The sequence below is a fragment of the Varanus komodoensis genome, unplaced genomic scaffold (assembly GCF_004798865.1).
Source record: "Varanus komodoensis strain SLA01 unplaced genomic scaffold, ASM479886v1 scaffold44_3, whole genome shotgun sequence".
Taxonomy (NCBI): Eukaryota; Metazoa; Chordata; class Lepidosauria; order Squamata; family Varanidae; genus Varanus; species Varanus komodoensis.
Window position 1 is genome coordinate 7,548,253 of NW_025336010.1, and position 16,053 is coordinate 7,564,305.

Here is a 16,053-nt window from a genome sequence, read left to right on the forward strand (position 1 = left end):
TTTTAAAAGAAGCTGTATTTCAGATATGAGGGGCTGAAAGCAGGCCCACACCTCTGAATTGCACAAAGGATTCTTCAGTGTCTTGCTCCTAGCCTCCAACATGCAGCTAGAAATGTCTGCCGTGTTTTAACATGAGCAGCTCCCTGCCTCAGCTCTCTCAAGCTCCAAACAGCAGCAGCAAGCCATACAAATGGCCCACCTCTCTTCCGCATTGCCAGTCTGCTTCACATCCTGCAGCCTTAGCAAGGGGAAAGGTAACCCACTGGCATGATCTGGCAGAATTTGGAAAATGTTACTTAGAAAGCAGCAGAAATCTTGTTTTAGGCCTTTTTCTGCAGTTGTGAGCACTAAAGGCCAACTTCCTGTCCCTTTCCCTATCTGTACAATATTTCTACTTCAATCACTTAGCCTTTATAAAATCTGTGTTTCCTCCTGGGCCCATATTATCACCCAGGAATTACTTTGTTTACGGGCTCGGTCTTCGCAAGAATCTTATTTAGAGAGTAAATAAATACTCCACTAAACTCTGCTCACTGATTTCCATGCCTCCCTGGCCATTCCAGCCATCAGCAGCTAATTAGCCTATTCCTTTTTTGGAACTTTCCATGGGTTCCTGTCCATTATTACTGTTGTGCTAACAAGTTCAACATATATGTGAAAAAGTTGCAGCAAACCTGTTCTCCTTTGCCTCTCAAAAACAATTCCTTACATCCAATTCTCACCTTTATTTTTCCCAGGCTGCAACACACACGAATATACAAAAGGCTACCAAACAGCTGACTAGCCATCTGCTTTCTCACCAATCATACCTAAATAAGTTTGCATGTAACCAAAACCTCAATATCAGGACCTTCAAAAATTAATCTGAAGTCTAGCTTCCAGTCTGAGAAACAAAAGACCCCATTCCTCGTTAGCCTCTCTTCTATTAATATTTTCTTTCATAGTTTTGATAGCCCCCTGTGTGAGATATTCTGTACTATGGTAACATCACCTGCATCAGCTTTCCTCAACCTGGTGTCCTCCAGGTGTTTTGGACGAAAACTTCCAGCACTTCTGATCATCAGCCATGCTGGCTGGCACTGATGAGAGTTGACATCCAAAACATCTGGACAGCAACAGATGGGGGAAGCCTATCCTACACCAAAGCTTATAACAACTTAACCAATTTAAATGACATCCAAATTATGGATGATCCACATTTAAAGCCTCCTAAACTTTTGACTTCCAAGAGTCAACTGCAAAAAGTGGTGGTAAAAGTAAAAAGAGTACAGTTGTGTAAAAATACTGCTAAGTATCACAAAATACTTACATGGCATTGTATAGTACATACTTGGCCAATACTGACCACTGTCTCTCTTCAACCAGACGCGGACAGTTCTGTAAAAAAGGGTGGAGAGAACATGTTTAACATTTCGCCAAAATTAGTAGATGAAAATGCCAACAATGACAATTTGTCTATCAAGTCTTCCAAAGACTTGCCAGTAATTAAAAATTAGCCAAGCAAACTGAAATGAGACCCATTGTTATTGATTGATTGATCGTATGCAACATTCACATCACACTTCAATTAAAAACACAGGCATAGAAACATGACATACAAAATATAAGATCCAAAACATTATAAACATATATATAAAAATTACAGATATATATTTTTGCTTCATTTGTCACAACCAGGAAATCAGCAAACTCTCCTTTATAAGCTCTGTTTTGGCACTCTGTCACTATATGTTGGACAGTTTGTCTTTTGGTACCAAATCACCATTGCTCCTTCCTTTAAAATATTTCTCCAATGTGGTACTCACAGGCTCACCTCTTTTGTTACCTACCAGAATCCCTGCCCTTCCAGAATTTATTTTAGATAAGAGGTTTAAAAAAATACTGGGGGGTTGGCATACTGGAAAGCAAAGGACTGCCCTCCAGTGCTAACCTTATTTGGGTTCAAAAGCAACTCTGGAACCTTTTCCTTGTATTTAAATCCATGGGCAAGCTACCTTAATTTTGCCTTCTTGAACATAAGCACTTTGTGCCTAGCCATGCCCAGCATAACAGCCTTTTAATCTGTGGGCATGAGCAACATTCAGCCATTTTAGGAGAGCATCCATGATACAGTCACAAAAATTTAGATGTGCTCACAGACCCAGGTTGGCAATGACAACTTCTGCATTTAAGTTTATAGAGCAAAAATGCTCTCTAGGCTTAGGTCTAGGAGCCACTAGAAGCATGCATGTATAGCTACATTACCCTCTTACTCATTTCCTGAGTTCTTTTAGAACCAGTGCTATTAGTTTTCCCATAAATTCTTGATGCTCCAGGTCCACAGTAATCCAATTTATATGTTGGATTTATATTGAGTAAGCAAAACTAAAAGAAAAAGGGACACACTTAATTTGATATGCTGTACATATGTTGCAAATGTTTTTCCTGTATCGTCCAAAGGAAGTCAAATTGAAATATTTTACTAGAGAGAGAAACTCATTCACACCCTTAATGTTATATTCAAATAAATGCAAATTTTACTTCCACAGTTTATTAATATTGAAAATACTTTAAGAAATGACCATTCTGTTATATATACTCTCTTTAAACAAAGGTACTGCAAATGCATTATAATGATTTTAGCATGCACGGTGACACACTGTGTTTTACCTGTAATAAAATATAAAATAATTTATAATTGTGGGCAAATGGAACAACCCCTTTGATTCATAGAAGGCTTCCAATCCAGCAAGGGGTCTCACAAATGAGAAAAGAGGGGAAAGCAATTTCCAGTGACTCCTCACTTCTCTAACTCCCCTCCTTACTTTTGGATGCTACTTCAACCCTTCAGGAGTGGTTTTTCAGCAGCACCAGCAGCTATCAGCAAAAGTTACATCCACCTCTTTCTATTGGCAGGAATGTCCTGTGAGCAGAAGTCCAGTTTCCGGAGCCTCCCATCAGTAAAAAGGAACATGCAACCCAAGCCTACATTTCTAAATTTATGGAACTAAAAGTACTTGTAGAATATTTTAATTTGAAAAAAATACAGCAATGGAAATCTCTCCAGTTCATATGCCTGTTTTGAACACAGCCAGTGTGCAAAGAGGACAAGTTAAAAAGAAGCAGCTAGCAAATGCAAAGAAGTCTGCTTCTATTACAGTTATCCAATATGAACATTGTTGGGTGAACCTTAATTCTAGCATTAGGGACTGTGACCAGTCACCCTCTGTGTGAACAGACCCACTGCTTCAAAACAATGCCATTTGCTCCAACTCATGAATGCTTTTCAGTTGCCCCTTTTCAGGTCAGAGTCTTCACTCCCACCACATGTTTTATCCATCACCTGCCACACACACAGGATGTACCTTACTGCAACATGCATGCATGTAGCTATCTCCATTAGGCTTCATGCTGATGTGGTTTCATTGCTGTGATGATGAACATCATAGCTACATTAACCAATGCTCTGCCATTTGAATTGGTGTGGTGGCTTGCTATGCCATTTCTTCTTCAGGCAGAGCAATAAAGCTCTAGTAATACCACTTAAGGGCCAGCACCGTGCATGGCAAAGGCACTGACATGCAGGGCATAGCAGGCTTTCCCCAAATGGCTATTTACTAGCAGCCATTCCAACTAGTTGTACCAGAGGGGGAAGAGAGAAAGCAGTCAGTGATTTAGGTGGGACCAACTGTGGTTTGTTCTTCCTCTTGCAGAATTGCCTCCATTGGACCATTTTTGAAACTTGATGGAGAACTGATGCCTCATCTTCCCTGTTTTCCATTTTCTCACCCTGCTTCCAGTTTCTTTCTTCTTTTGTAAGTCTATTCAACTGCAAGCCTTCAGGCAAGAGCTGCATTTCTTCAAACCTGGCAACATGCATTAGGTGCTTTAATAATATGTTGGTCACATGTGCCCAAACCACTCATAGGGACAAGCTGATGGCCACCTACAATCTCAATTGAAACCTTTCTTCTGACATCCACTATTTTCCCAGAGTCGGGCTGCGGAGGGGCCATTTGGCTAGTGGGCTCCAAGTATAAGTCATCTTGTTCTAATGTCTGATTCTCATTTTGAACATTTGACTCTTTCTCGCGAGTTGACATCTCTGTCAAGCCATCAGGCACGACATTACCCCCCCACACACAACCTCCCCTCCCCCGGCGATGCCAGAGACATGTGCCACCTGGTTTGTGTGGGAAATGAGCGTGGAACTGTCTTAAGAGAATGGGTGCATGAATGTGGTCAAGGGGCTCCCAACTGCGGTCCTCAGAGGAGTAGCCCTTCCAGTGCACTAGATATTGCAGGCACCCCCTCCAGAATCTAGAGTCAAGGATCTCTTCGATTTCGAATTCTTCTCCATCCACCAACACGGGCAGGGGTGGGGGGAGTTGAGAGCGGAGGGGGTGCGATTGGGGGGCCAGGGAAAGCAGCGCCCAAAGAAAAACTGGGTGTATTTTTATAGAGGGAGGTAAAGCCAAGTTAAAGGCTACGGGGTTGATTGAGAAACAATCCAAAATGGCCCTGCATGTTTGTGGGCCAATTTGCGAGAAGGCACCGAAAGGGGGAGAAATTCGGTGGACAGCCAGACCCAGTCACCCACGTGGTCCGCAACTTCTTTGTAGGCTGTCTTGGCCCTATCCAGTTGCTGCTTGAGCACGGATTGTACTGAAGCCAAGTCGTGCAGGAAATTCCCGATGGCAGGAACAGAAGTCGTCAGCAATGCGGAGGGAAATGCTTGAGGATGGTAACCCAGGTTTGCATAGAAGGGCGTTTGTCAGGTAGAGGTGTGGACGGAATTGTTGTATGAGAACTCTGCCAATGGGAGAAAGGAGAGCCAATCATCTTGTTGATAGTTCACATAACAGTGGAGGTATTGTTCAAGAGTCGCATTTAGACATTCTGTTTGGCTGTCACTTTGCGGTGATGAGCCGAAGAGAGGCACAGGTCGACTCTGAGCATGGACAGAAGTTCTCGCCAGAAGTGCAAGGTGAACTGACTGCCCTGATCTGTTATTAATGCAAAGGGCCACCCATGTGCTTTATAAATATGATGGACAAACAGAGAGGCAGTGGTCTTGGCTGAAGGGAGCCCCATGCAGGGGATGAAGAGAACCATTTTGGTGAATAAGTCTGTGACGACCAATATGGTGGTGAATCCACTCGACAGGGGTAAATCCGTGATGAAGTCAAGGGAAATGATGTGCCAGGGGCCAGGAGGGGTTTCCAACGTTTGGAGTAAACCTGGGGGTTTTCCAGGTTGGCGTTTGGCCCGTTGGCATGTGGGGCAGGAGAGAACATACGATTTGACGTGGTAGCTCAGGAGAGGCCACCAAAAGTCTCTGGAAATTGTATGCAACATTTTATAAATCCCAAAATGTCCTGCAGATGGGGAATTGTGGCATTGCTGCAGTACCCGTTCTCTGAGTGGTAATGGTACGTACGGGACTTGGTTGTAGAGCAAGATATTGTCCTCGAAGGAGTAGGTGGCAGGTAGGTTCATTAGTCTTCATTTTTTCCCTCTTGGTCTGGATGAAAGGGTCAGCCTGTTGGGCCCGGCGAAGGTCTGTATGCCAGGAGGTGGAGGTGGTGGTCGCAGCAATCGTTTCTGGCTGGAAGGATAGGAGAAGGAGCAGGTTTCACTTTGTTATCTTCAAAATATTCCGGTTTTCTGGACAGAGCATCCTCAAGGAAGTTTTTTTGAGGGCGGTATATATTCTAAGTGAAAGCGGAAACGGGCGAAGAACAAAGCCCACCATGCTTCCCTTTGGTTGAGGATTTTGGCTGAGGCGAAATGAACTAAGTTCTTGTGGTCCGTTTGAATAAGGACCCTGTGGGAGGATCCTTCAAGCAAATGTTGCCATTCTTCTAGGGCAGCTTTGATCGCAAACATTCCTTCTCCCAAATGGTGTAGTTCTTTTCTGAACTAGAGAATTTGTCTGAATAAAGCACCACCGGTCTGAGGTCACTGACCGAACCCTTCTGTGACTGCAATAGGACCGCTTCAATGGCCTTGTTGGAGGCATCAGTTTGCAGTATGAAAGGTGCAGATATGTCAGGGTGAATCAGTTGTGTTTCTGAAGCGAAATGGTGTTTTAAGGTGTTGAATGCTGATGCGACATTGGTAGACCAGTTCAGGCATTGTCCCTTCTCCTTTAAAAGGTCCGTCAATGGTGCTGTCAAGCGAGAGAAGTGAGGTATGAACCAGCGATAGAAATTTGCAAATCCCCAAAATTTCTTGCACCCGCTCAGTGAGCCGTGCATCAATCTGTATGGTCACAAGCATTAACTGTTGCAAAGTCTCTGGCATAGGAGCATGGGCCAAATCATCCAGAATCTCCTCCCTCAGGCCCTCCCGGTACTGCACCATCAAGGCCTCTTCATTCCACCCCAAGTCATTCACTAAGAGTTAGAATTTGGTTGTGCAATCTGTAGCTGAGCCTGTTCCCTGCCACAGGCATTTAACCTCACAGATGGCAATCTCTTTGCAAGATCCTACACCTAAGAATTTTTCCAAGGCATCGAGGAAAGTAATGGCGTTATTCAAAATGGGGTCCTGGGCTATTAGTTTTGCTGTCTCCCAATGAGCCGCGGCTCCAGTGAGTTGATTAATTAAGAAGCCTACTTTGGTCTTCTCATTGGGAAAGTCGTTTTGGCGAAGATGTATGTAGAGTTCACATTGTGCTTTGAAAGTTGTAAATCCTTCTTTTTCCTCCATTGTACTTTGGGTCTCAATTTCAACTCTTGAGTTTGTGGAGGAGGTGCCTCAGCCGCTGGCTGAGTGGCCCGAAATGTATCAATTTCAGCATACAAAGCATCTATCCACTGAGTGGCTTCTGTATATTTGTTCCTCAGAAGTGCATTTTCATCTTGCAGATTCTGGACCTCTGGTGGAACCTGGGCCGCTGTGTGAGGATCAACGCTCCTGTTTGGGCTGGAGTGGACGAAGGGGGGAGCAAGCTGTCGTGAGGTCATAACTCACGTCTCCAATTAACTCACACAGCAACCGGCTATAAAACTAAAGTCTTTTATGGCTACTTTCTACAAAATTTACAATGTAACAGATAAGCTCTAATGAGAAGGTCTTAATAGTTCAGTTGCTCCCCTCTTTGTGAAGTCTCTGGGAAGCCCACGTGGGATTAACTTTTCCTGTCACGTCTTTCCGCTCGTGAGCAGGACAAACCTCTATCCTGTCTTCTCATTTCTTCCAATCATCTTAAACTTCTAAGATTGGCGTTGGCTAAAGATGTTACGTCTTCTGTATCTCCTGGACTCTGTCCAGCAGTTTCAGAGTCAGGAGGCAGGGGGGTAACTTGCTCACGTACCTCAGAGTCAGGATGAGGAGAAGCCTCCCGTTCAGAAGCCTCATGATCAGGCCGTGACGAGGCTATTTGCTCAGCAGTCCCAGAGTCGGGCTGCGGAGGGGCCGTTTGGCTACTGGGCCCCAAGTATAAGTCATCTTGTTCTGATGTCTGATTCTCATTTTGAACGTTTGACTCTTTCGCGCGAGTTGACGTCTCTGTCAAGCCGTCAGGCACAACAGATGGCCACCCTCTTTCCACTGACTGCTGAGTGTTTTCCCAGCTATGGTGCAGTCTTTTCCCCATTCGTAAAGTCTCGAATGGCTTTCCCAAGGCTTGGCTAACCGCAGTGAGAGCTTTCAGCTTGAGCTATGCTGGTATTCTGGCACGGTCCCTTTGGCTTTTTTACCAAGACATTCTATGAGACAGAATGAAACACCTTGGGCTAAAAGAGCTGCTGCAGCTTTGTTCTATTAGATTCAGTCCAAAGATGACAAACAAGGAGACTAAAGGCCTGAAAAACCAGTTTCAGGAGAATGCATGCTAGATTCAAGGAGAAACATTTGCTTAAAACCTGCAAAAGTATGCTGCCAAGGAAATCCCTTTAAGAATTTGCTAAGCCTTTCTAGCTGACTGCACTGAAGGCCTGAACACAGGTCAGAAAAGGATGCAGAAGAGAGGAGACTAGTTTTATACAAGTGATTTATTCACACCTTCCCCTTTTGAATGTTTGCCCTTTTTTTTGGTGACAGCTTAATACGTGCTTTCGATGTGTTGGGTCAACACTGAGCAGCTGCAATTCATCTACTCACACAGCTGAACTGTATTCACTCGCAGTAAACAAGCAACATCCCACTCATTTAGCCCACTGTGCATCTCATGCTTGGACAGAGATGAGACTCTTCTTCTCTTGCATTGGTTTCTGTTTAACATGTTGTACGGCTGGCTCAGCAGTGACCAACATGTCGGCTTGCAACTACTTTTCATGCTGTTCGCATTTGGACATGCCCAGTCCTGAGTGCAACCTGGGACCCACTGCCCAAATCACCATGTCTTCCTCTGGAGGGGTATTATGGAAGTATAAAATAAAGGAAGAGCATGTATAGATGTATAATTAAGTAAAACCATCACATGCAACTGAGAGGCAGCCAAATATGATGAGGCAAGTCAAATGAAAATGCCCAGGGCAAAATTTTACATGAAAGCCACTTAGCACAATACATTCTTGCCCCATGACAGAGTCTTGAACTTGGCCAGGCTATTAGGTGTGTGACCAGCATGTTCTGAGAAAAAAAGCCACACTGCTAGTGTTATTGATGACTGGCTCAAATAGCAGGTTGGACCAAGACATACTCTTCCATGAATGAAATCTGGGGGGGGGGGGGGGGGAGAAAATTTTTTTTGGTAGCTCCCCCTTAAGTTCCAGTACCAGTCTAGATCTAACCTTGTATTTCTGACACTTCAACTGAGTCCTAAGACTAGGACTGCTTCATATGGCCAAGAAATGTACAGCAAATGACATTTAGTTGAAGAATTGAAAAAGCACAGGCTCAAAAGAATAGTGCCAATTTTATGCAGAGAAACATTTCAAAACATCCTGTTTTCTAGACCAGCCTTCCAAATAAACACACAAAAGTTACTAACTTGGACCAAAACTTTGCCCTCTGCACAGTGACTAGCATGGAAATATGGGCTACTTGCTTTGTGGCAGACTGCTTAGAAACAAAGACTTCTCTCAAGTAGAGCAGATGGAAAACTCTAACAGGATGGTACATCTCAATAGAAAAACAGGTTTAGTAGAAGAATTGTAGTTAGCAAATAGTTGAATGCTATAGAAGTCTGAACAAGCCATTTTACCAATATAAATTCAGGCTTACAAAGAGGTAGACTAAATGATAAATACACTGTGCTACAATTCCGAAACAAATAGAAAACCCAATGCCAATACTAAATGCATTTTGAACATAGAAGCCTTGTTCAGTTATCTAGAATACAAAGAAACTTAGGCTTATATACCATCCAAGCATCTCACATACAATGATTAAAAGTATAAAACTGTGATTTCCCATCTGTAATTAAGAAAAAAGGTCTGGCATAGCAAACATGCAAGCTGTTCAGTACAGGAGTGTGCTAGTCTAGAGATAAGCAGAAGGTAGATGTCCAGATGTTTTTCCCACATGGCCAAACATCAGGATTGTTGGGAGTTTATGGAGTTCTACTTTAGGCCCACCCATGATGTAGGCATCTGGGGGAAAACATGGCCTCTTCCCAAGCCAATTACAGCACAACAGAATGTTCCTTCTCACCCCTAAACAAAATACATATTTGGGACGATTTATTTTTGCCACAGCTGGATCTCTACAACAGGCTTTCACAGCTGGTATCTTCCAGATGTTTCAGACTACAGCACCTAACATTCCCCCAACCAGGAGCTGTTGAGGTACTGGGCAACCCTAAGCACTGGCGTGCAACTTGATCTACTTACAGTCCATGAATGAAATCTAAGGCTGCCTTTTGGGTTCTGAGTGTTTACCCATTGTGTAATTCTATTTTTGGTCGCTGTGTATTGCAGTTACAGCCAGAGCATGTGAGCTTAAGAGCATGCATGAATCCTCCCACTGTGTAACAGTGATAAGCACGTTTTTAAAAAGCTATTTATAGCAATCACTGGACTCTTGTCAATAAAACAGAAGGCAGACTTCATTGGATTCTCGGAAGAGACGACCACGCTACCAATGAAAATAAATGTCTATTTGGTGCCTTCCTGTGGGTTGGCACTTCAGCTCCCATGAGCTGCAACCAACACAGTTAGCAACAAGGATGCTGGGAATTACAGTCCAACACAACCTGGAGGGGACCAGGTTTCAGAAGTCTGGTCTATGGATCCTCACAGCAGAGAGCAACCTGTTTCTTTGGGACTCAACTCTCAGCATCTGCTCTAGTGTCCCTTAGGGAGAAAGCCATGGTCTCAAGACTTGAGTATTACTAGCATGGTTCTGACTGAAGGTCTGATTACTAGGAATTCTCTTACAGCAAAGATGTGGAATTGGGCAGACCTAAGAAAAGTGCAAGATCTTGCTAGCCTGCAATGACAGCACAAGTGCCTGCCCTCCCACCTGCCCGCCCGCCCTCCTCCCTCCCTCCCTCCCAAAGCAGGAATTCCAGCCTATGTTCATCATGCAAGGCCTTTTTCCAGAATCACATGGAATTCAGATGTTTGGAGTTGCAAGGAGGGGCAGCTCAAAATCAAGGAAGGCAGGACTAGGAGAGGCTCCTGTTACATCTTTTGATGACAAAGATTTGCAAAAGAGTACAGAGGCCTTGAAAGGGCAATTTCTCCAGATGCATGTGAACAGAGGATTGCCTTGCCCTGCACAAAGGAGGATCTTCCTCTGCTTTAGTTGGCATTTAAATGACTACTTGTAACGGACACCTGTGGTCTTAAGGCTTGCTGTAGGTGATAGTGTTCCTCTGATTACATTAGGTGCCACAGAAGACTGAGCATCGGCACTTCTGGGCGGTCCAATGACAGGATGCCAGGGGCCATTTCAATAGAGGGTTTTCCCAGGAACTGTCATGTTTGTTTGTTCTACTTTGCAAGTTCTTTCCAGCTTTCTTTTCCAGACAAAAGGGAGCATTCTGAGCCAAAGGGATACAAAAATGTTATTGACATAGAATGTTGCTCTTTGTTAGCATCAGCTAGGAAGATGAGGAAGCTGGTGATGAGACAAGCTCCTACCCAGCAGATCCTGGAGAACAGCTGCCCGTCCTTTTTGGGTAGGCAACTGGATATCTCCTAGATACTTTGTTTGACAAGTCTAGCAAACCATGACCTCTGGCTGTGCTGACTGGGATTATGAAAGTTGTAACTCAAAACATCTGGTTGACATCAGATTGCCTAGCCCAGAGGTCGGCAACCTTAAACACTCAAAGAGCCATTTGGACCCGTTTCCCACAGAAAAAAAAACACTAGGAGCCACAAAACCTTTTTGACATCTAAAATGAAGATAATACTGCATATATCGTTTTTTACCTTTATACTATGTATAAAAAAACTATAGTGTGTTGCATTTATGAAATCAATGAATGATTCTTTTATATAATCTCCATCTGTGAACGGCTTCCTGTGCCTGACTATTTCCTGAGCGGCAGACTTAATCCACTTCATGAAATTATTTTTGCTCAGATTAACCTTCTGCATCAGTTCCGAAATGGCTTTTTTTTCTCTCATCTCCATCCGGATATTTTTCAGCAAAGGCTGTGTGTTTATTCTGGAAATGTCTTGCAACATTCAACTTTTTGTTGTTTACCAATTTCTCACCACATATTAAGCATACTGGTAAACCAGTCTCGTCAGCAGTGAAAGCAAATGAATCTGCCCATGTACCATTAAGCGTTCTGTTTTCTTCTGAAACTTTTCTTTTCTTGGATTTGTTGGCCTATTGGGGGTCGAAAAGCTCAATAAATCACGTGCTGGCGGGTGTTGCACATTGGCGGTTGTGACGCATATTTTGAGCGACAGGGAGCTGCAGCAGAGGGATGAAAGAGCCACATGTGGCTCCGGAGCCGCAGGTTGCTGACCCCTGGCCTAGCCTGTTATATCAGAGGTAGACAACTTGTGGCCCAAGGTTTGGAAATCCCATCAGTCCTGGCCAGCATAGCCAGTGGTGAGGGATGGTGGGAGCTGCAAGCCAAAAACCTCCCAGTGGCCACTTACTGCCCACCTGTTTGTGACCTGACAACAATGGATCAGGTGGACAAACAGTCCACCGTGGTATTTACTGTACCAAGATAACTACTGAGGAAGGACTATGTGATAAAATATATGCATGCTACAATAAATGGTCCTGCAAACAACTAATGGAAGACACATCACTACAGAAAAAGAACCTGCAAAGACTGAAATTTACACCATAACATTAATTTCTACATATGTTATTTGTTTTTAAAAGAAATTTTAGATTGCAGTTATAAGCCTTCTCAATGCCCATTTCAAGGCATTGCATTATTTTCTCTTTCAAAAGCCAACAGCCTGGTATGGAAAAGGGAAAAGCTGGTTCCATTTTAAATGCAGAGCACAATATTTTTCATCAGTCCTATTTGAACATAGCCATAGAGATGTCTCTCCTGGAGGCAATGAACTCCAGGCAGATTGTGCGAGCAGGCCCCCGGTGGTCCAACTGTTATCACAGGACCAAGAGATTGTCATGAGAAACTCTGACTCACCAGGGCTACTAATGCTGAGTCTCAGGAAACTGGGGACATCGACAGGCACGTCTTTTCCACTTAACAGTTATGTCGATGATACAGACATCACAATATTGCTCATTTTTCATGGTGATCAAGTTTATCTCATTTTCTATTTCCCTTCCTTGGAAGAATGGATGCAACCCAATTGATAAGTCTGCTATATTAGTACAGACATTTCTGACACGGGGAACTTGTTCTGCAATTAATTTTCCTTATTTTTGATGTCATAACAGTGGGCTGCATCCAGTGGGGTACTTGAGCCTCCACCACTTCCGTTCCACAATCAAAGCATAGTGCCGGTGCAATGGAGAAGATGCATCCGAAAGGAGCTACTAGTGGAGATGCACATTGCTGGAATGGGACACATTACTGGAGGAGCCTTAGTTGGATGTCTTGCTCAACTCCAGAAATGACTGTTTCCACTCATTTCCAGTTGCTCCTGGAAGCACTAAGTCTCTGCTTTGCAAGTAGTGGGCACACCCGAGGAATGGAAGGGGTGCAGCACACCCAATGGATCCGGCCCACTTGGGTTTAGATAACGGTAACCTTTAGAATGAGGAAATGAAATGAAAGTAAGTACATATGGAGATGTCTCTAATGCTGCAACAACAAGAAGTTTTGTTTAGCCTGGTTGAATAGGGCCATTTTTCCCCCACCTGCATCCACTAAATTAATATCACATCACTTAAATAAAGGATACCTTCAAATGGCCAAACTACTCTGTGTATGCAAGTTTGCCATGAGCAAAACAGTTATCTGCTAATCTATTTTAAATACTTAAGAGAGAGAAGATAGCAGACACAGTTGAGACTATAAACCAACATCTTAATCAAAACTGAAAATCTGTAATCCCCCCAGACAGATGTGAGTTAATTAACTTTAAACCAGCACAACTGACTCCAAATAGTCTATCTGTGTGGTACATCAAGTGTACCTTTCTTCAGTTTGTACATCTTTTCTTTCTTTCCTTCACCCCTTCTTAGATGCTCTTGCATAAGATGCAGACCATCTCACAGTGTGTATACATGGCAGTACTTTGTACACACACTAGCAGGTGCCACTAGAGAGAGACAGGCAGACGCCACTATAAACATGCTCCTATTGGTTAGAGTGTCTGACTGGTGACCCAGGAGACCTGGATTCTAGTCCCCACCCAGCCATGGAGCTCACTGGGTGACTTTGGGCCAGTCACAGACTCTCAGCCCAGCCTACCTCATAGTACTGCTGTTGTGAGGAGAAAATGGAGCTAGGTGAGCAGCCATGGGTTTCTCACAAGAGGAAAAAATGTGGAATATAAATGCAATGAATGTAGTAATAGGAACTTCATGCAACACACAAAGTTTAGCAAGATTGAATCCTGGCTAGTCGTTACAAAGGCGAAAAAGAGAACAGTTCTCCAAAAGGGATAATGTTTTATTCATAGATGTTAGGCAATCAGTAAATGGAAACTCTTATGTAACATTACCAGGAGATCTTGAAACCGCGGATCCTATTCCACTCAAAATAGCTTGTAGGAACCTGCGATACCTCCTCTGACTCCATATTTAAACCAGCTTTGTCTGGCCAAGGTTCAGTTTTGCAAGTGGACTAGTACTGGGAAAAGCAAATTTCTAGCCCTTACTGTCAGTGGTTTTATTAAAACTGCAGGGATTATTAAATCTCTCAGAACATCAAAGCAACATAATCTACCTGCAAGCTACCAGTTTGCTACTAATACTTATTCCATAATGTTTAATTAGACAAGCTAAGACTTGTCACATCAGCTGGGATAAGTAGGGGCTTTCAGGCCTTTTCTCTGCCTAAATTTGCATGGGATTGCACCCAATAGTATGACTGCCATAGGAGTAATACCTTAATGTTTGCGTCCCCTTCAAATGGTCCTGCTTGCAGACAAGCCCTTCTGGCTGAGGCACAGTTGGCAGGAACAAGCGATTAGTATATCATGGTAGTAGCCAAATGGTGGACTTCCCTGCTCCAAGAGAGCCACCTGCACATTCCACTTGAGGGTTCCCTGTCAAAGGACACCTTGCTCAAGGAAGCATTTTTCAGTATCCCTGCAATTCCCTGGTGAAATTCCTCAGCTGTTGTTTATTCATATTACTGCATTTTTTTCTCCCTACATCTTTTTTGCATCTTTTGTGACATCTTTTTCCATTGCCTCGAGCACTCCTGTGAGCAGAAAGCCAGAGGAAAAGTTCATTTCTTTTCATTTTTAAACCACATTTAAATTTAGCCAACTTATGTTAACATGTCATTCATTTATGCATTTATGTCACTTAGAATATCAGAAAGCAGACTGCTAAGACCTGGAGAGTCAAAAAGATTGAATCTATAATCCAGGTGAGGAAGAGCAATTTGAATGCTATTCAGATTTTCAGAAAGAGTGGTCAGCTTATTAATTCATAGAAGGTAACTGTTTCCACAAGATGTTTTGTGAGGAAGCTTAGGGAATATTCTAAGCAATGTACACCAGTCTAACTGAACGTAGAATTGCTATTTTAAGAGATTTTGAAAGGATAAACACAAGCAGGATGAGGATCTTCCCCTCTCTACAAATGCTATAATTCTGACTGCATATTCGGCATAAAAAGCCTATCCCACCCTCTTTGACTAGTAATCTTTTTTCATCTGCTTCCAGCTGCTAGTGTGTGCACCTCCATTCTCCCAGAACTGCCAGGATTGCTGCTGGGGAGCAGGCAAGAGGGGGATGGAAGTCACAAACAGGTTCCCTAAAACCGCACTTGAACTGATCACATAGCAGCTGGTGGGGCATTCTCTGAAAAGGGAAAGAAGAGCACCCACCAGGTTGGAAACCGTAGGTTGCTCAGCCTGTTGCTTCCCTTGGCAGTGAAAGAGCAAGCTTCTGGAGGCCCCCCAGCAATGCTATGGCTAGGTCCCTGCCCCAAAAGTATGTTCCTGCAGTACAATTATGCTTAGAAACTCCTTTTTTCAATTGATCTAAGATGATCTGGTCAGGTTAGAAACTGACTGAGGTTACGGGGTGAGAAACTGACTGGCTTGCCTCTTGTGAAATTTAAAATAAATCCTAGTAATTATGGCTATATTTGCATATGTAGATGTAAACCAACATACTCACATCTTATGCAGATTTTGCCCTTGGGTTTGGGCGTGAAATCTTTTCAGTGGATCTTTGATCCAACCTACACTTTGATATAGACAGAAGCTGGTGTATTTCTACACTTGTTAGCCAGTTTAGGAATCCCTGTGATTAAGAGGCAGGGAGTATTTTGAATGAAGTGTTATTTGAAAGATAGATGAGAAAAACCCTTCCACTTCTTCCAATTTGTCCAGCATGGCCCATTTGTCTACATCCCACTCCATAAGCCTTTGTATTCACCTAATCCTTTTAAATCTCCACACACACACTAATATGTCTAGATTCAACCCTCAAACCTTTATTAAAGAATCTAGGAAAGATGTGATACATTCCTTTGACTGCTGATGTTTCACAGAGAACTTGTTCTGCAAGTTACAACATTACTCTTCATTTGAAGTACAGATGTTTT

At 43.3% G+C, this 16,053-nt stretch overlaps 1 protein-coding gene across 2 annotated transcripts in view; it reads right to left on the minus strand.

The window, feature by feature from the left end:
• Positions 1-16,053, minus strand: part of WDFY2 (WD repeat and FYVE domain containing 2) — an 85,611-nt gene that overhangs the window by 29,416 nt on the left and 40,142 nt on the right. For both annotated transcript variants that reach the window (XM_044444277.1, XM_044444276.1), the window contains exon 2: positions 1,310-1,377. In XM_044444277.1, coding sequence (XP_044300212.1) covers positions 1,310-1,377 — 68 coding nt within the window. The remainder of the gene's footprint in view (positions 1-1,309; positions 1,378-16,053) is intronic.